Below are 20,684 nucleotides of genomic sequence, written 5' to 3'. Positions count from 1 at the left end.
TAATTAATATGTACAGATTTTAACCCACAATTATTCAGGTCTGTCTATTGTCCTACAGCATCCATGTACATTCATTGATATGTGATGTATAGTACCTGAGATATCAGTGTGAAAGTTGGTTAATTATGCAAATTAGGTGATTAATATGCACAAATATTTACCGGAAACTAATTGGGTCTGCATAATTCTAGATTCATTGAAATGTGATGATTAGTACTTTAGATATCAGTAGAAAAGCTGAAAATTAATTATGCAAATTAGGTAATTAATATGCACAATTATTTACCCTAAAACTAATCAGGTCTCTGCATAGTCCTAAAGGATCTATGTACCAAGTTTCATTGAAATGCGATGATTAGTACTTGAGATACCCATGGAAAAGCTGAAAATTAACTAATTATGCAAATTAGGTGATTAATATGCACAAATATTTATCGAAAACAATCAATCTCTGCATAGTCCTTGAGTATGTAAGTACCAAGTTTCATTGAAATGTAATGCTAACTACTTATATCAAATGCTGAAAATTAATTAATTATGCAAATTAGGTAATTAATATGTACTGATATTACCATAAAAACTATCAGGTCTGTGCAGTGTCGTATGACATCTATGTACCAAGTTTCATTGAAATGTGATGATTAGTACTTGAGATATCAGTGGAAAAACCGAAAATTGACTAATCATTATGCAAATTAGGTAATTAGTATCCACGGATTATTACCAAAAACTAATCAAAACCTAGCATGAGTTCAGAGCATCTATGTACCAAGTTTCATCAAAATCCAATGAGTGGTTGTTTAGATATCAGTGGAACAGTCATGGAACCACTAAAAAATAGCTAATTATCATGCAAATTAGGTAATTAATATGCACGGATTTTTACCAAAAATTAATCAAATCTGCGCATATGTTCAGAGCATCTATGTACCAAGTTTCATCAAAATCCAATGAGTGGTTCTTTAGATATCAGTGGAACAGTCATAGAACAGCTAAAAATTAGCTAATTATCATGCAAATTAGGTAATTAACGAGCATGGATTTTTACCAAAACCTAATCAAATCTGCGCATTGGCCCAGAGCATCTATGCACCAAGTTTCATCAAAAACCGATGTATGGTTCTTGAGATAGCAGTGGAACAGTCGGACACACATACACACACACACACATACACACATACACACATACACACATACACACACACATACAGACACACTAACTGCAAAGACTCCCATTTTGTGCTTCGCACATGGGAGTCAAAAATTAAAGATATCATCACAAAATGAACAAATCTGAGAGAGGTCCACATGTAGTACCTATATATGTAATATCAAAGCAATTGGACTTGCGATTTTTAACAAGAAGTCGAAAATATCACTTTTTACCAAAAATGACAACAATATTCACCAAAATTAGAGAATTGAAGATATCATCATGAAATGAACAAATCTGAGAGAGGTCTACCCAAGGTACATATACACCAAGTATCAAAGCATTCAGGCTTGTAGTTTTCAAGTAGAAGTCAAAAAAGTAAAACATTGACACGGACGACGACGGACAATCACTCATATGATAAGCTCCGCTTGACAAAGTCGACAGCGGAGCTAATAAAACTGAAATGAATCAGTCATTTTAAATCAGAACTATGTGTAAAATGTTGACCGTTGACATGATTTGATTTATTGAATGAACAAAGAAGCTGCTCTCTGATTGGTTAGACTGTTAGAAGTATGTAGCCAATCAAGCACAATCTTGTAAGTTACTGTAAAATACTTCATTTTCGCTGGAATTAATTTTTGAAAAAAAAGGAAAAAAGGTATATTCAATGGATTTTATTTTCATTGAATCATTCCTTCGGCTAAAAAATAGTGAAAATTAAATCCAAGCAAAAATAAAGTATTCACAGCATTACAACTTGACACATATAGTTTGATGGCAATCAGATTTGGCATGTCAGAGGTGTATGGTGTATGGGTGCAGATTTGATGTGATCACTCCAAACGGATCAACAGATGACTACTTCCCAACTTTAAAGTAAAGTCAATCAAAGCAGAGACAGATGGGTAGATGGGTAGATGGATAGAAAGACACAACATAGGCGCAAGTAAGTGAATGGTAACTGCAGATCCACACAGGTGCATTCTCACAGGTGCACAGGTCATAGCTATGACTGTCAATGCAAACACAGATGGCTGACCATACAGTACAGTTCTCGCGGAAGCTTTGGCTTTTGTGGCATCATTGTCGCATACGCATGGCTTCATTGTCGCCTCAGCATCGCATCATTGTGGCATCAGCTTCGCGTCATTGAAAATTGAAGCTGTGTTCGCCTCTCTTATTTTGTGGCATCATCGTGGCCTCAGCTTCGCAGTCTCATGGCATCAACATGGCATCAGCTTCAAAGTATTGTGACATGAGTATGACCTCATTATTTTCACATGGAAAGGCAATAGAGAAAAAACACATGTACAGAAGTTCGATATGTAATCTATTTGAAATTCAAAGCGGTAAGGGGAATAAAATAATATGACCAAGAGTAAAATGACATTTTAAAAAGATATCTTGTTTAATTATTTAATGTTGCGAGTATTGGGTACCAAAAACTATGTGAAGTACATTGCAATCTGCAAGGTGACGAGTGTCATATTGACTGCAAGGAAAAACGTGATAAATTTAAATCACACGACGCAATCGTCGTTCGAAAACAACACAATTTGCTATACAAAATGAAACTGTTCTTGTTATAAAATTACCTTATTTTCGTTCATTTTATTTGCTGGTAAGAGAACAGATTCAGATTTCTCATTTTGGTGGTATTTTTCTGTGTTTCGTTTAGTTTTAGCCGAGTCCGATCCCATGCCTGGACTACTGATACATGCAAAACACGCGAACGCCGCCTGGCGTTGCCGCCTGCCATCTTGATACAAAGTTCCAAAACAAGTGCGTACATTTCCAACTATGATTGGATGGTTGTGGTGGCGTCGGTCTGGTAAAATTTTACATCCAATTTTCAAAATTAAGTCACGATCAATGACCTGAGCTCGATCTATACGTACTTTAAAAGTATTCTCACAAAAAAATATTTTCGAATAAAAACGAGCCACAGGCCTGGTAAAAAATAGAATAGCACTTGACGTGCAGAAATAATTTATTGGGCTTCAGAAAATAAGTGTTCATTTAGTTGTAGCCGTAAATATTTGGTGACCAGTCGATGAACAATTTGAAACTCATTATACACACGGAAGTCCTTCGATACTGAATATCATTGACCCCAATCTGGTTTACCTTATTTCCCAACTTGCAAAACTGATTTGTATCTCAGCCCAGTTTTTCTTTTTTCTTTTTTTGAACTGAGGTCAATTCCCAGCCGTTTGTCAAAATATACCAATGTTTTTCAGTGAATGATTGTGAAGCCTGTCACAGCACAGTGAATCGACGCCGGAGATTGGACAGTACGACGACCCTTCAATTAGCGTCAAATATGCTTTGTTACAACATCATTGATTTGCTGAAAGTCACCTGATCGGAACACGAACTGGGTCACAGAACCATATTTGTCCGTATTATCAACGGGACTTTGCGAGAGAACCACACTCACATTTTCAACCATTTTTAGCGCGGAAGTTGCCAACAAATGTCGAAAAACTCGTGAATTTTATGGATTTGAATAAAATAAAGCTAGTGATTGGTAAGACTGGTTAATAATATATCCCCTGATGCTCTTCGAATTTTTTTAATTTTATTTCAAGGCGAGAAATGGATAATTGAAGTTCCATCGATTTCAAGGCGCCTGTTTCACCGCGACAACTCTAGGCTGTGTTGTAGTTTCACGAGGTAAAAAATATATATATAATAAATAGTACATGTTTAATTATTTGGTTTTACAGCCCGCAAATTACGGGACATGATCCCCATGAATTACGATAAATAAATGCTGATTGTGTTGAATAATGGACGTCGGGACCCTTTGGAGAAACCAACGGGGATCGATATTCCAAACAAATTATTGGGACACGGTCGGTTGACATTTCAAACAAATGAAATTATTAACGAAAGACGAGATTTTTCCAGATATTTACGAACATACTGTCACAACAAATATATGCAAAATTGACAAATACACAAAGAGATATTAGGTTTTATTTTAGCCTTAGAAATATTTTCTTTCACTCAGTCCATGCGTGGGACTTCTATTTAGCTTCATGGTCCTTCGGCTTGTCTTCTCCTTGGGGGAAATAACAATAATTATACAAATCGTAAACTCAACACAGTCAGGAAAAGAAACCCGGACAACCATGTCATACTTCTGTTGAAATACATTTTGTAGCAGTGCGTCTCGTCAGAATATTGTTTAAAATGAAATAGTCAATCCCAGCCAAATCTAGGTCAAAGGGTCAGATTGCGTGCATATAATTAGATAGTTAAAACAAAAAGTATTTGAACTTTTGACGGTTGTTTAACATCTATGCACGGTTACTAAACTAGTAACCGTGATCTATGAAAATTGTTAGTAGTCAGAATTTTTGCACAGTCGAAAATAAAGCGGAAATTTAACAAGCGGTCGCAAAAGCGAGCGATTGAAAAGCGGAAGCGGGCGAGAGGTTGGGCGAAATGAGTTCTGTACTTCTTTGTTTGATGAAGCGATGCTGATGCCACATTGTCGCCATAATGAGGCCACAATGAAGCGAAGCGATAACCGCCTAACTTTTTAATGTCGCGACATTGAAGCGATGCTGAAGCCATAACAATGCCATAATGATGCGATGCTGAAGCGAAGGTGAAGCTGCTGTGAAGCCAAAGCTTCCGCGAGAACTGTACTGTAGCTCACCAATATATAGAAATTCCACACAAGTTACATTATGCAGAATTGTAGAACCGATAATTTTTTTCCCATGTAGAGTAATTTGGCAGGAATTATTACCGGGTAAGTCAAAACAAGGAATGTATCTTGGATGTGTGAAATTGAAAATGTTTGTGTCTTTTTAAATTTTTTTAATTTAATTTATTTTTGCTTCACCATGAAACTCACTAAAGTTAAAAACATGCGAATATATAATGGTTCTAGAGGATAAAATCAATCCCATATACCACTATGCGATTAATGACATATGAAATAATCTGAATAACTAAGTACAAACCAGTAAGGTGTTCCCTGATTGGTTTGGTGCAAAGACATACCTGTTTATATCTATATGCGCTTGATCTTGAATAACGACAAAAAGAGTGTACGGAAAGTGTTTGACTCTGTGCAGAAAAGTCTCAAATTTGGTTTGACTGTCAGTTGTCTTATCACATCTCATAATATACTTCTCAGCAATTTTGGGGTTAGATATCTCTTCCAATCCAAGATCTATCAACAGACCTGAAAAAAAAATATTGCAAATGAGTATTTATGACACTAGTCCCATTTCTTGGAAGGTTAAACAGCGCCCTCAGCGTCAAGATTAGTTTCATTCCATAAAAGGTACAAATCCTTGGGCGGTCATCCGGGCATTTTCTACTGCTTGGCAACCCTCGCGGTGAAAACAAAGGCCAAAAACTCGCAGAAAACGGTACTTTGGTATGATTGTTGAGACTCCTCTGAACAGTGCAACAAGATTAGCCCTACGTGTGTAACATATATAGATTTGGTTGTTCAGGATTACTTCAAAGTTGAGTTCGTGTTGTTTTCTCGAATTTTCACCGGCTCGACCGGTGTTTCACAGCAGCGCGCACAGAGCCCATAGAAATGCATGATACAGTGGTGCGCGTCTTAGCAACGTGGAACGTCTTGTGACGTAGCTCCGCCCCCGAGGATACTGTGATTTAATTGGACAGCGCCCTCAATGTTGACATTCACGGTTTTCTTTTAGCTATTACTGCCAAGACAACACATTTTGTAAAGGCAATGGCAGCTTCTACAGACACTGGATTTTAAACAGATTACAATACTTTCAGAAATAAAATGTCAATCCTACTTACCAGACTGAGCCAATCGATCAATTGACTGGTGATAGACAACCAATGAGGGTGGAGTAATAATTATCAAATCCACTTTACTGAAACGTCCTAAGTCCAAAGCTAATTGGTCAGAATCTGCTATTGCACATACTTGAGACAGTATCTTCATAGCAACAGCAATTTGCACAGGGTGGAGTTTAAAAGCTTCTTGAGTTTTATCTAGTAAATAAGAACAAATTCACATTAGGAAGAGATCAGATTTATGCATTTGATTGTTGAATCATAAACAGTTTAATTTTCCCTGCTAGAAATGTTTGCGATAATAAGATTGTATGGAATTCTTCAAGACAATATTTTGCAAAATTCAACTTAATGTTTACTGTAAAATCTTTATAAGAATGTGCAGCTTGTTTTAAAATTGTACAATGCAACAGAGGGGGTGCGGCTCCTAATAGAGCATCTATACATATACGAAATGAGAAATGGTGCATTTTTGGTTCTCAATTGTTCAAAAAGAATGTGCAAGGCTTCTATTAGGGATGCAGCTTCTAATACACATTTTTACAGTACAAATACAAATTTTCACATTTTTCAGTCTTGCAAAACTCGCGAAAACGGTTTACATTTTTTTTTTTGAGGCTGGCTGATTTTATGATTTTGTGGCATTAGCGAGGATAAAAATCGCAATCCTGGTAAATCTTTACTGCAATAATTTATCATTTTAATTCAAAAAATTAAAGCAGTTTACAAGATGTTACAAAAAAAACCTCACAGACACATTCATTGAAGGGTCGCCATATCCAGTCATATTTGATCAATTGCTAGAAGACAGTGGTTTCAATATTACGTTGTGTTTTATATGAGACACATACAACAATTGTTTGTTTACATGACATTCAAACACCCGACCACCGCCATTCAACAAAATCAACTAGAGTGTGCCAATAATAATTGTTCAAAATTATTATTATTAAAAACAGTCTAGACACATGTCAAGATGCTGATCTACAAATTATTAGTAAAACTACTGTAAAAGGGTTAATTATTCGCTGGGTTTTAATTTTGCTTATTTCCCTGACTGGAAAATGTGCTAAATTAAAACCCAGTGAATATGTAAAATTTAGCATAAAACACATTATTTCAATTAAACCGTGAATTTATAACCCAATGAATATGCCTGAAATGGTATTTCAGCGAAATTTAAACCCAGTAAAAATAGTCATTTTACAGTACTGTTCACGGAACAACTGAAAATCGTTATGCCAAGACACTGTCAATGACAATAACCTCTACATAGTCACACATTAAAAACAGATATGCATTGTACTTACCAGTGACAGGAAGTAATTTTATGTTATTAACTATTTCTTCTTTAATAGTTTGATCATATGTACCATCAAATGGTAAAAATACTTTGCCACCAAGTTTGTTAGAGAATTTGTCAAGTGCCGTGTCATGATCATTTCGTTCTGAAAGTAGAAATAATAGAGGTACAACATTGACATTATGATCATCTGACATAACATGCAAAAGGTCACACATCCTGGTACATTGTAACAAGCAAAAGGTCACACATCCTGGTACATTGTAACAAGCAAAAGGTCACACATCCTGGTACATTGTAACAAGCAAAAGGTCACACATCCTGGTACATTGTAACAAGCAAAGGGTCACACATCCTGGTACATTGTATCAGGCAAAACGTCACACATCCTGGTACTTTCTTTAGGAGCAAATTTACTTTCAAAGTGAAATTTACAATATTTCTACCACAAAAGTATATTTGTTACTTGAGGATGTGAAAAATAACAAGTGCAACAAAAACTACTTGACTCACCTGAGCAGTTTCTCTTGAAGTGTGTGTGCAACAAGTGGATCTTCCCAGTGATAATTTGATAACTTATTTCTTTAAAGCATTCTGGGATTGAGAATCTAGCTTCTACCAGCACACGTGCCTGCAGAGCACCTGTGATGAGAAAAGATAACAAAATAAACCTCAAATCTCTGTATAGTGACCACTAAAGGAAGATTGGACTGACCTTCATACACTGTATACACCAAAAAATAAATATGTCGAGCAGAATTGTTTCATATTTTTTTTTTTTTTTTTTTAAATGTTTTTTTGTGCCTGGCAACATTGAATGTTACTGTTGTCTCTCCTGACTTTGCAAATTGCAAGTTCTAGTGCTGACACATAGTGCATTTTTGCCACAGAAGTCAAATTCATATTTGGGACTACATGACAGGGCTGTGCAGCCATCAAATGACAATTTATTGCGCTATCCTGGCGTCAATCAAGCTCAGTCGAACACAAGCACCTGCGGACCTTAACCAAGGTTCCCCCAAAGTCGGATTCGTCAGTGAATGAATCTCAGCCAGTGGAATTGGCCTTCCCATTGAGTCTGTGGCACACTCACCCAGGATAGAGGTCGACCCTTTTGATGTTCAGCCTAAGGTAGGATTTGAACTTGGGTCTACCGAATTGTTTCATGATGAGACAATTTCCATCAATGTGACACTTGCAACAGAGAATGAGGAGACATTTAGTTTAGAGAACATTATGTGCACAAATGTACAATTTATGAATTCTCTGATGCAGAATGATTTGTTTAAAATGAAAACATTACTTTGAATTTCACATTTATGCTTTTTTTTCCTGACATGATTGTGAAATACATTTTTTTTTGTCCAACTATAAAAACAGGACATCATTGCAAGTAAATGTTTCATTTCTGTTAAGAACACTGCAGGTAGCATTGAAAAAGCAATTACTGTAAACACATTATGTACTGATTTGCAATTTCGCTATTTTTGTCCGTAAGTAAAAAACAATGCCAAAACTCATTGTTTCGGCCCTTCCAAATTTGTGAACATAAAACAGTGAATTTGCATAAAGTATCAAACAGAGAAATTAAATGTCAGTGAAAATAAATCATGGCTTTAAATAAAAAAAATTAATTTACAGTAACAAGTCAGTTGAAACCATTATAGTCAGTGCAATTGACCATACACAGCCATAAAGGGTATTTTTACATAAATTTTGACCTGTATTTCTGGTTGCAGTTGCTATAAGCAGGTGGCTGCTTCAATATGCAGCCATTAATGACAGGTTTGATTGTAAATAACAAAGTAAGGTTTGAAAGTGAAAGTCCGTGTGAGCCAACTTCACATTTACAGAAGATTTTATGCAACTGTGTTCAGTAGAACTGAAAATAATGTTTGTGTTCAGTAAATCTGCAGATGATAGATAATATGATAAGTGCACCCAATATACCTGCTACTATGACACAAAATTCTGTCCCTCGTTGCCTAGATACGTGTATAACAACAAAATAGAGTGGTTGTCTGACAGTAGGATGTGGGTTACAGACCATTCTGAACGACTCATTCATACCTTCAGCCAGCGATACCTGTGAACAAAACAAATCAGAAACTATCAGTACTGTAGATTATTTTATATTCACTTGGAATCTATTTTTGCTTGAAGAAATAAACCAATGACAATAAAATCCAGTGAAAATGCCTTTTTATATTTTACATTAATCAGTAAAAATAAACTCCACACAAAACAGTCAAAATATTTTCAGCGAAAATTAATTCCAGCTAAAATAAAGTATTTCACAGTACTAGGACACTTTACCTGAAAACTTCGGTTAATTATTCTTTATTGATTGCCTTTATAAAATCTGAAGAAAAAACTTTGTGTGCCTGAACTAGTTTTTGAATATTGAGCATTTTTCCCACTGTCCAATCTAAAATGTTTTTTAAAGTAGGGTTTAATACTTATTTATTTATTCGGTTTGCACAATATTAAGAATTGTCACCAAATTTTTCGAGTTAGCCACGCCAATCCTTAAAGGGAAAGTCAGGTGACCCACTAAAAAAACAAGCCATGCATGGCACAGTCCCAGTTAGTTATCAAAAGTTTTGTTTATAGTAATATAGCTGGAACATAACCATGTCAGAAATATGATTTTTAACATTAAAATGATTGATATTTGTATCTGATTGTCAAACAAGTACTTGTCCATATTGAGAGATATTGCTCTGGAACAGCATTCAAAATCAGCCATTTTCAATACATGTATATATATAACATGATGTATAACGAATATATAAAATTTGAACATAATCAGTCAAAGCATTTAAGAGACATGGCTCTAGAAGCCCAATCATTAAAACAAAATGGCCGCCAGTCAGCCATTTTGAATCCAATCTGAAAAATAAAATGACGTGCATCAGGAACCTGTAATGTCCAATGTATGTACCAAGTTTGAACGAAATCCATCTATAAATGCCAGAAATGCTTGATATTTGATGATTTTTTAGCACAAAAATGACCACCATTCGGCCATTTTGAATAGGATCGTCGAACCAATATATCTGTTTATCTATGACATGATGTATATTAAATATTTAAATTTGAACATAATCAGTGAAAGCAAGTCAGAGATATGGCACAAGAACCACATTCATTAAAACAAAATGGCCGCCAATCGGCCATTTTGAATCTTATCTGAAAAACAAAATTATTTGCATCAAGGTCCCATGTCTAATGTATATACCAAGTTTGAACAAAATCCATCTAAACAGCTGGGAAATGCTTGATTTTGATGATTTTTAGCACAAAAATGGCCGACATTCGGCCATCTTGAATCAGATCGTGAAACAAATTGATGTGCATATGTATAATATCATGTATGATGTATGTGTGAAGTTTGATTGTGATTGGTCCAGGCATTTCTAAGATACAGGTCCGAAAGCAAACACGGACGCACGCACACACACACACACACACACACGCACGCACGCACGCACAGACGCACGCACACATGGACACATGGAGGTCAAAACATAAGTCCCCGTTTTCGGACTGCGTCCGAACGGGGACTAATAATCACTGTTCATCTTGTGGTACCCTGTTTGCAAACATATACGCAATTCACTAACATAATGGGGGCATAAAATCAATACGAGGTTGACTGGGATTCAATGAGAGATGTTTACAACAGTCGGACTTGGAAATGAAATGAACAGTGAACAGACTTTTGACAGAAATTAACTGAAATATTTGCCAAATTATTCTAGTGCTAGCCAACTTTAAAATCTTTATCTAGACTAGTTTTCGAACTGTGAACCTCAATTGTATGCAGGTTGACTGATTTATAAAGGTTGTCTTAGCACTACATGGAAATCACAAATAACTGTTCCTATGGGATATAAATTGAGGTACCCTTACGCAGAAATATCTCTATATGTTATTGTAGCCCTTAATTGTTACCTTCTACCCAATAAACAGTGATCACAATTCACAATGTCAATTACATCACAAGACTGCTAAATAAATTTATTTTGGTATTTTTTGTTATATATAACAGGGTTTTTCTAGGGAAAAAAATGCAAGAGGGAGCACTGCAATTCAGTGGTGCCAAAAAGTGGGGGAGATGGGGTTCTCCCTACCAGGGTGTGGAGTTTTTGATAATTCTAAGTTGGAATGGTGCATTATATGGCTTCTTTGGGGCCAACATTACTATCAGTCAGGTCATAGTTGAAGACTGTGGCCACATGTGATCTCTGGGTCATTCAGAATTTTATGGTTGCCATAGGATCTGCTCCCTAGATTAAGGGGGGGATGACCATGGCACTACTCCCCACTACTCAAAAAAAATCCCTGTAACAGAACAAAGCCTGCAAATACATTTAGTTTTACGATAATATGTAAAACTGTTTATAGTGTACAGTAATTTTTGGTGAAAATTAAAGAAAATTTTTATCAGTTACAAAACAAAAACAAAAATATAAACCACCAAAGAAATAGTTACAGGGGAATAACATGTTTTGTTTTTAGGATGTAAAATGCAATCAAATTAAAAAATAAATTGGTGTGCGTACGACCAGATTTACTCTCCCTAATTTTTCTGTACTTTTCCTTATATTCTTCAATATTTCTGAAAATGAAACCTAATTTTGGGGCCAACGAACGAAAAATTAAGACTATTTTTATTATTCACTTAGAAAAAAATGGTTATTTTTGTCCCAAATTTCTTGAAAAGTACAGACTATAAACAGACTATTTTGTGAATTTGTGATGTTGGTGAAAATGCTAAAGACTCACTATAATTTGTAGATTGCACATTCAGCGAACAATTCTGTACTTCACACAAGTCTGTGAATTCGGTACTAAATCACCATAAAATATCAGGAAGGAAATTTGACAAAATGGATATGATATGATTACCGTTAAAATAAATCGTCAATACTGTATCTTCTGTTAGTAGCATATGCAATTACATACATCTTACAAATTTGTGTCTGTAGTCAGTTTTTTTTTTCCAGGCAACAGTTCTGAACATTAAATGTCCCATCATTAACTTGACATGTATCAAATGGATTTGAACTTGAGTCTACTTATTCACATGCTACAACCATTATGCTAGTGGTGACCTATTTGTAAGCAAACTAATTTGAATTTCTATATAATACATGCAGCAGTTGGTTTATTTGTGCTTATATTGGTGATGCCCTAATAGGGAAAATATGGTACTGTCAGTCATGATTGAATCAGGTACATGCTAACACACGTTGTTATGCTAGGGGGGAGGGGGAGGGGGGCAATCAAATTGTTGGTGACTGCAGACACACTTTCTAGTGTAAACACTGATGATAATACATACACAGCTGTACTTTGGGTTTTCCGAAATCATCCACCTTACCCACATAGACAGACAAAGTGCCAAGTGACCCACAGTCAACACAAAGGAGAGTCATGTAATACGATTTCCCGGATGGCCAGCTATGAACGCTTCCAATGACAGACTTCTAATAACACTATTCTGTACAAGAAGAAACAGCTGTAGCGTGTATACAATGGTTCTGGCCTGTTACTCTTTTATTATCATTCAACTATTTGGGTTTTTAAGGTTGATTTAAATAATGAATATCGTTAATACATCAGAGGATACAGTATGGTAATTTAAACACATCAGCATAGCAAAATATATAGGATGAAGTTTTAGCAAAGGGTGTGTTGTGTTATTGTCTTTTGCTTTCACTGGCGTAGGGTTGGGGAGTTTACTGGGCGATGACCTACAGGTTTTGAGGGAAGCAATCAAACTTGCAGTTTTCAACAAAAAGTCGAAAATATCACTTTTACTAAAAATGACAAAAATATTCATTAAAATTAGAGAATTAAAGATGTACCTATATACATGATATTTAAGCATTTTCAATAAGTTGAAAAGTTGAACACTTCACCAAAAATAAATAAAATATTCATCAAAATTAAAGAATTGAAAATATATCCACAAAATAAACAAATCTAAAAGAGGTACATATACACCAAGTATCAATCAAATCAGACTTGAAAAGATTAAAAAAGTGAAAGTTGATGCCAATGGACAATGACTAATATGATAAGCTCCGCTCGACAAAGTTGAAGCAAACAAATTAAGTAAAACAAGTCATATTCATCAAAATTAGATAATTGAAGACATCAACACGAAATGAACAAATCTGAGAGCAGCCCACATGTATTACATGTATATACATAATATCAAAACAATCAGACTTGGGGTTTTCAACAAGAAGTCGAAAATATCGCTTTTTACCAAAAATGACAAAAATATTCATCAAAATTTAAGATATCATGAAAGATATTATGAAACAAACTTTAATGTCTACCAATATGTATGATGTATATGCCAAATACTAATGAAAATGATCCCCTAAAGCCTTGGAGATATAATAATATGGTCAAAAAGCAAGATGGCTGCAAGTCCGCCATCTCTGATCCAATTGTAAAACAAGTTGCCATAGACATGTAATCTAAAATGTACAATGTATATACCAAATTTAAACAAAAACTGACAAAGCATGCATAACATACTACATTTAAAAAAAAAAAAATGGCTGCCAGTCAGCCATCTTTGATCTGATCGCAAAACCAATTGTCATAGACATGTATCCTAACATATATATGTACCAAATTTTAACAAAAACTAACTAAAAGCATGCATTAGATACCACATTTTCAAAAAAACAAAATGGCTGCCAGTCAGCCATCTTGGATTGAATCAGTAAACCACTGCATCTGCATATGTTCAACATAAAGTACTAGGCACATGCAAAGAATGAACAGATTTGGTTTACAGGGTTCTAATACATGTATGACTCCAGATGGACGGACGAACGAAAACATTCTAAGGCCCCTTTATGAACTTTGTTTGAACGAGTACTAACAAATATTTTCATGTTAGAGAGTTACTATTAACAAAACAAAACTATTGACTATAAATAGATTGATTGTTATGTTAAATTGTGAACTGAACACAGAGGTGTTAATATCAGACATGCTTTCTAAATTTGCTGATGTTTTCTTTCTTTTTATATTTCGTCAATAAAAGGCAAGTATTGAGCAGTTGTGTATTATGTATCGCAGATTGTGTCATATATTTTTAGTATATTCCTGAAAAAGCATCTGAGAAAAATTCAAAATTGAAGAGATGGCAGATATTTTAATTTGTTTTGACTTGCATAATCAATGCAATGTTTGTTTTAATTACGTACAAGTTTTGTTTGTTTATTCAGTGACAAATTTTTCCCAGATGTCCATATTTATTGAGAGGCGGCACACCTATGTGAAGAACACTATTGTGTGTTTAAATATAAGACCTAATCCAACACTGTAAATTGTTGTAAACTCCTAGTATCTGCCAACATAGCAAGTAAAGCAAGTAAATACACGGCTTTATAAATACTATGTCAAATTATAGTAAACACGTACTGCATGCGTGACTCAAAACAACGCTTGCTGAGTACGTGACGTACAAACGCTACAGCACATCTTCTGTTCGACCACCAGGCATCCCCGAAAAGAGATGCTCAGTAACCGAGCTTATCACGAACTGTAATTAGTTATTATAATCCTATCATAGACATTGCAGGGAATGTTAGTCTCTGTTGTTAGCTCTTGTTGTCTACCATGGCCTGACGATAATCTTTACATAAATAAAGTAACAAATTAATTTACCTGTGGTACAATCACCTTGACTCGTCCATTGGATGTTGATGCCACCATTCTGGCTAACCACGGCAACTGGGCTGGAGCCACAGTTACAAACTGTGGTGGTTGAGTTTGAACACTGCGATCTTTAGGACAGCTTTCAAGTCGCGCCTTGAGAAAAGAAGCATCCAGCTCTTCACGAGTAGGAACTCTGGTGCCTATGACGAGCGGAGAAAATGTTTGATTGATGCAAAAAACAAGACATTTTCAAATTACAATTTTTAAAGTCAATATCATTGTCCTCCTTAACTTATTTTTTCAGAATTTATCGATGTTACTTATATGGGAAATGCAGGTAGATATTCAATTGCTGGTGGTGGTATGGGAAATGCAGGTAGATATTCAATTGCTGGTGGTGGTATGGGAAATGCAGGTAGATATTCAATTGCTGGTGGTGGTTTTGAAAGAAAATGAGCTAGCTTTGAAACCTTTTGATAATTGGCGAAATGTTAATTTATTCTCTGGCTACATTTGATTTCCAAAAATGCAAATATTGTTACAACACATACAATGAGCAAAAACTGCATTCTTCATAGGATGAGACGTGTCTGCATATATTGCATATTTTTTTGATAAATAACTGACAGAGGTCTAGCTGCCGGGGATCACAAATTAGCGGCAAAAATTCTAATTTTAGCATATTTTAATAAACTTCATCAAATATTTTAATGTTCATCTGGGTAGTGATATCACTGCTAATTGAAGAACTGTACTGGCATAACTAAATAATGTTTCAAACGGCATTATCACTTACCGAGTTGCACTAGATACTGTATAGTGATTAAAGCCATGGTTTCCACACTCAAATTTGGCGCCCCAAGCAGCCCTAAGTTGTCCAACACTGCAGGTGGTAGCTGAGGTAACTTGAAACAGTCCAAAAACAATGGGCTGATCACAACATCAACTACATTACCATGGAGATAAGGCATGTTGCCATGGCAAGGCAAGATGATTTGTTTTGTGTGGGAAATGCTGGTGAGGCCCGGCTGTATGAATACTGAATCGTGGGTAGTTGCCGTAGGAGGTGCGGGCACAAAATTTGGTGGCAGTGGCACTCTATGACCTGTAACAAGAAATCAATTTACAAAAACTTATTATTTTGTCAGAAGTTTAGATAAATCCTCAAAACTGTTGTCACCATATTGAGTCTGGTTTAATACAGGGTGGTGGTGGTCATGGCGACCATATACATTGTATGTGGGTCCCACACTACATGTAGTAAAATATATGTATGCAAGTCAAATGCACAAGATCATGATGATTACTGGCTGTTAATAATATAGATACCCCCCCTCCCCCATTCTCCCCTCGGTAATATGGATTGTGGACAAAGTTCCTAGTACCTAGTATTATGATTATTTAAACATAGAAATTTAAACTATATTTAAACCTTGATATTTAAAAACACATACAAATGTATTTATCAACACAAAGCTCAAAATACATGTTCTGCGAATCAAAGGCTCAGACATACTGCACTTAGGATTACCTCCAGAGACAAGGAAGTGTATTCCTTGCAATATCGATGGGGTAAAGTACATGCTAGACTGTAACCGCCAACACATACCATATTGGACACTCATTCTCAGTTCTTTGATACAATTTTAATACTGTAAAATATTTTATTTCAGCTGTAATTAATTCTAGCTAAAAACAATTTTTGAATGTTTTATATTGAGTTTTATTTTTGGATTTTTGATAAGTTGAATGTAAAATATGGGTAATTTATTTATTTTATTTTCACCGAATCATCCCTTCAGCAAAAATTAATTTCAAGCGAAAATAAAGTATTAAACTATTAAGCTCCAGCGATAGATTCATTATTGAACAGCTTTGTTAAATCAGTGAATGAAATGTTTTACAAAATTGTAGTTTAATTCGTCAGTCATTGTACATTATAATTGTTTACATTGTGAATGTACTGAAAATACTTTATTTAGCTGGAATTATTTTTTCACTGAAAAAGACTCTTTGAATGTTTTGTATGGAATTAATTTTCAATGTAAAATATAATCAAAGAAAGCTTAGAAAGAACTCCCATGTGCTGAGAGTATTGGAGACACATTAAATATAATTTGAAATTACTTAGCTGAAAACTAATTATGCAAATCAGAAAATTAATATGAATAGATTTGTGTGTAAAACTAATGAGGTCTGCGCAATGTAACAAAAACTCTATGTATCAAGTTTAATTGAAATGTGATTAGAACCAAAAAATTATGAATTATTATGCTAATTAGGGAATTAATATGAACAGATTTTTACCCCAAATTAGGTTTGTACATTGTCCTAGAGCATCTTTGTACTAAGTTTCATTAAAATGGAATAATTAGTACTTTAGATATCAGTGTGAAAGCTTAAAATTGGTTAATTATGCAAATTGGGTAATTAATATGTACAGATTTTAACCCACAATTATCCAGGTCTGTCTATTGTCCTACAGCATCCATGTATAAACATTCATTGATATGTAATGATTAGTACTTTAGATATCAGTAGAAAAGCTGAAAATTAATTATGCAAATTAGGTAATTAATATGCACAATTATTTACCCTGAAACTAATCAGGTCTCTGCATAGTCCTAAAGGATCTATGTACCATGTTTCATTGAAATGCGATGATTAGTACTTGAGATACCTGTGGAAAAGCTGAAAATTAACTAATTATGCAAATTAGGTGATTAATATGCACAAATATTTATCCCTAACAATCAATCTCTGCATAGTCCTTGAGTATGTAAGTACCAAGTTTCATTGAAATGTAATGCTCACTACTTATATCAAAAGCTGAAAATTAATTAATTATGCAAATTAAGTAATTATATGTGCTGATATTACCATAAAAACTATCAGGTCTGTGCAGTGTCATATGACATCTATGTACCAAGTTTCATTGAAATGAGATGATTAGTACTTGAGATATCAGTGGAAAAACCAAAAATTGACTAATCATTATGCAAATTAGGTAATTGGTATCCACAGATTATTACCAAAAACTAATCAAAACCTAGCATTATTTCAGAGCATCTATGTACCAAGTTTCATCAAAATCCAATGAGTGGTTGTTTAGATATCAGTGGAAAAGTCATGGAACCATTAAAAAATAGCTAATTATCATGCAAATTAGGTAATTAATATGCACGGATTTGTACCAAAAACTAATTAAATCTGCGCATATGTTCAGAGCATCTATGTACCAAGTTTCATCAAAATCCAATGAGTGGTTCTTTAGATATCAGTGGAACAGTCATAGAACAGCTAAAAATTAGCTAATTATCATGCAAATTAGGTAATTAACGAGGATGGATTTTTACCAAAACCTAATCAAATCTGCGTATTGGCCCAGAGCAACTATGCACCAAGTTTCATCAAAAACCGATGTATGGTTCTTGAGATAGCAGTGGGACACACATACAGTCGGACACACATACACATATACACACACACATACAGACACACGAACTGCAAAGACTCCCATTTTGTGCTTCGCACATGGGAGTCAAAAAGGGATTTTCACTAAATTTTATTGTAATTGATTTATTTCTTCAAGCAAAAATAGATTCCAAAGGAAAATAAAATAATTTACAGTACTGATAGTTTCTGATTTGTTTTGCTCATAGGTATCGCTGGCTGAAGGTATGAATGAATCGTTCAGAGTAGAATGTAAAAAAAAGAAATATTCACCTTCAGGAAAATACAGTATTTTTCAGTAATTAAATTTAGATGTTATATGGTGCATATTTAATATTGTGTCAAATAAAATATAAATTAGATTCTACAGTCACCATTTTCAAACACGAGAAAAATAGTTCTTATGAATAATCATGACAGGGAAAACTGGTTCTCCATTATTTTAGCAACAATAAATGTGGCTACCGGGTATATAGACATGTACCGGTATACACATTTAGTAGAATACAAAACTAGATAACACAAGTAGATATAGAGTAAATAAAACACCACATATGGAGTGGGGATTACAGTACAATGCAGACACCACAGGCAATATGATCCACTCTATTGTGTTACTGTACAACACACGATTTAATTATCTTTGGAAGATACGTCCATGTCCTGTGGGTAGCGGAATTAAATATGGTTTCTGTGGTGATTATATTGTACAGGACAACAGCGGCTTCAATATGGCACCAATAGTTATTCAAAAATTGAAAGAATGGGCACAGATGGACCTGGTCACATGATTCAACACACATGGCTTCTAGTTCTGGGAAAATAATTTCCAACATAATATAAATAGCTCTAAGAACTGTGAAAATGGCTTCCAGTACTGGTAAAATAGCTTCCAGAATTAGTAAAATGGCTTTCAGTACTAGAGAAATTGCTTCAAGAACTGGAAAATATCTCCCAGAATTCGTAAAATAGCTTTCAGTACTGGGGAAATTGCTTCAAGAACTGATAAATACCTTCTAAGATTGGGGATATAATTTCTAGTACTTGGAAAATAGTTTGTAGTATGAATATTAAAAATAGCTTTCAGTACTGGTAAAATAGCTTCCAGAATTCTTAAAATAGCTTTCAGTACTGTAAAATAGCTTCCAGAATTCGTAAAATAGCTTTCAGTACTGGTAAAATAGCTTCCAGAATTCTTAAAATAGCTTTCAGTACTGGTAAAATAGCTTCCAGACTTCGAAAAATTGCTTTCAGTACTGGTAAAATAGCTTCCAGAAATCGTAAAATAGCTTACAGTACTGGTAAAATAGCTTCCAGAATTCGTAAAATAGCTTACAGTACTGGTAAAATAGCTTCCAGAATTTGTAAAATAGCTTTCAGTACTGGTAAAATAGCTTGCAGAATTCTTAAAATAGCTTTCAGTACTGGGAAAATAGCTTCCAGAATTCTTAAAATAGCTTTCAGTACTGGTAAAATAGCTTCCAGAATTCTTAAAATAGCTTTCAGTACTGGTAAAATAGCTTCCAGACTTCGAAAAATTGCTTTCAGTACTGGTAAAATAGCTTCCAGAAATCGTAAAATAGCTTACAGTACTGGTAAAATAGCTTCCAGAATTCGTAAAATAGCTTACAGTACTGGTAAAATAGCTTCCAGAATTCGTAAAATAGCTTTCAGTACTGGTAAAATAGCTTCCAGAATTCGTAAAATAGCTTTCAGTACTGGTAAAATAGCTTTCAGTACGGTAAAATAGCTTCCAGAATTTTTAAAATGGCTTTCAGTACTGGTAAAATAGCTTCCAGAATTCTTAAAATAGCTTTCAGTACTGGTAAAATAGCTTCCAGAATTCGTAAAATAGCTTTCAGTACTTGTAAAATAGCTTCCAGAATTCGTAAAATAGCTTTCAGTACTGGTAAAATAGCTTCCAGAATTCTTAAAATAGCTTTCAGTACTGGTAAAATAACTTCCAGAATTCTTAAAATAGCTTTCAGTACTGGTAAAATAGCTTCCAGAATTCGTAAAATAGCTTTCAGTACTTGTAAAATAGCTTTCAGAAATCGTAAAATAGCTTTCAGTACTAGTAAAATAGCTTCCAGAATTCTTAAAATAGCTTTCAGTACTGGTAAAATAGCTTCCTGAATTCGTAAAATAGCTTTCAGTACTGGTAAAATAGCTTCCAGAATTCTTAAAATAGCTTTCAGTACTGTAAAATAGCTTCCAGAATTCGTAAAATAGCTTTCAGTACTGGTAAAATAGCTTCCAAAATTCTTAAAA

At 34.6% G+C, this 20,684-nt stretch overlaps 1 protein-coding gene across 4 annotated transcripts in view; it reads right to left on the bottom strand.

The window, feature by feature from the left end:
• LOC100371240 (GREB1-like protein) overlaps positions 1–20,684 on the bottom strand; it is a 119,877-nt gene that overhangs the window by 36,372 nt on the left and 62,821 nt on the right. For all 4 annotated transcript variants that reach the window (XM_085493138.1, XM_085493140.1, XM_085493139.1 and 1 more), the window contains exons 9-15: positions 15,757–16,065; positions 14,970–15,160; positions 9,216–9,351; positions 7,779–7,907; positions 7,273–7,410; positions 5,963–6,160; positions 5,180–5,363 (exon numbers count right to left, since the gene is read on the bottom strand). In XM_085493138.1, coding sequence (XP_085349264.1) covers positions 5,180–5,363; positions 5,963–6,160; positions 7,273–7,410; positions 7,779–7,907; positions 9,216–9,351; positions 14,970–15,160; positions 15,757–16,065 — 1,285 coding nt within the window. The remainder of the gene's footprint in view (positions 1–5,179; positions 5,364–5,962; positions 6,161–7,272; positions 7,411–7,778; positions 7,908–9,215; positions 9,352–14,969; positions 15,161–15,756; positions 16,066–20,684) is intronic.

Source organism: Saccoglossus kowalevskii, chromosome 18 (genome assembly GCF_978046115.1).
Source record: "Saccoglossus kowalevskii chromosome 18, keSacKowa6.1, whole genome shotgun sequence".
Taxonomy (NCBI): domain Eukaryota; kingdom Metazoa; phylum Hemichordata; class Enteropneusta; family Harrimaniidae; genus Saccoglossus; species Saccoglossus kowalevskii.
The sequence above is the reverse complement of the archived record's forward strand: the minus strand, read 5'-3'. Positions and strand labels throughout refer to the sequence as shown.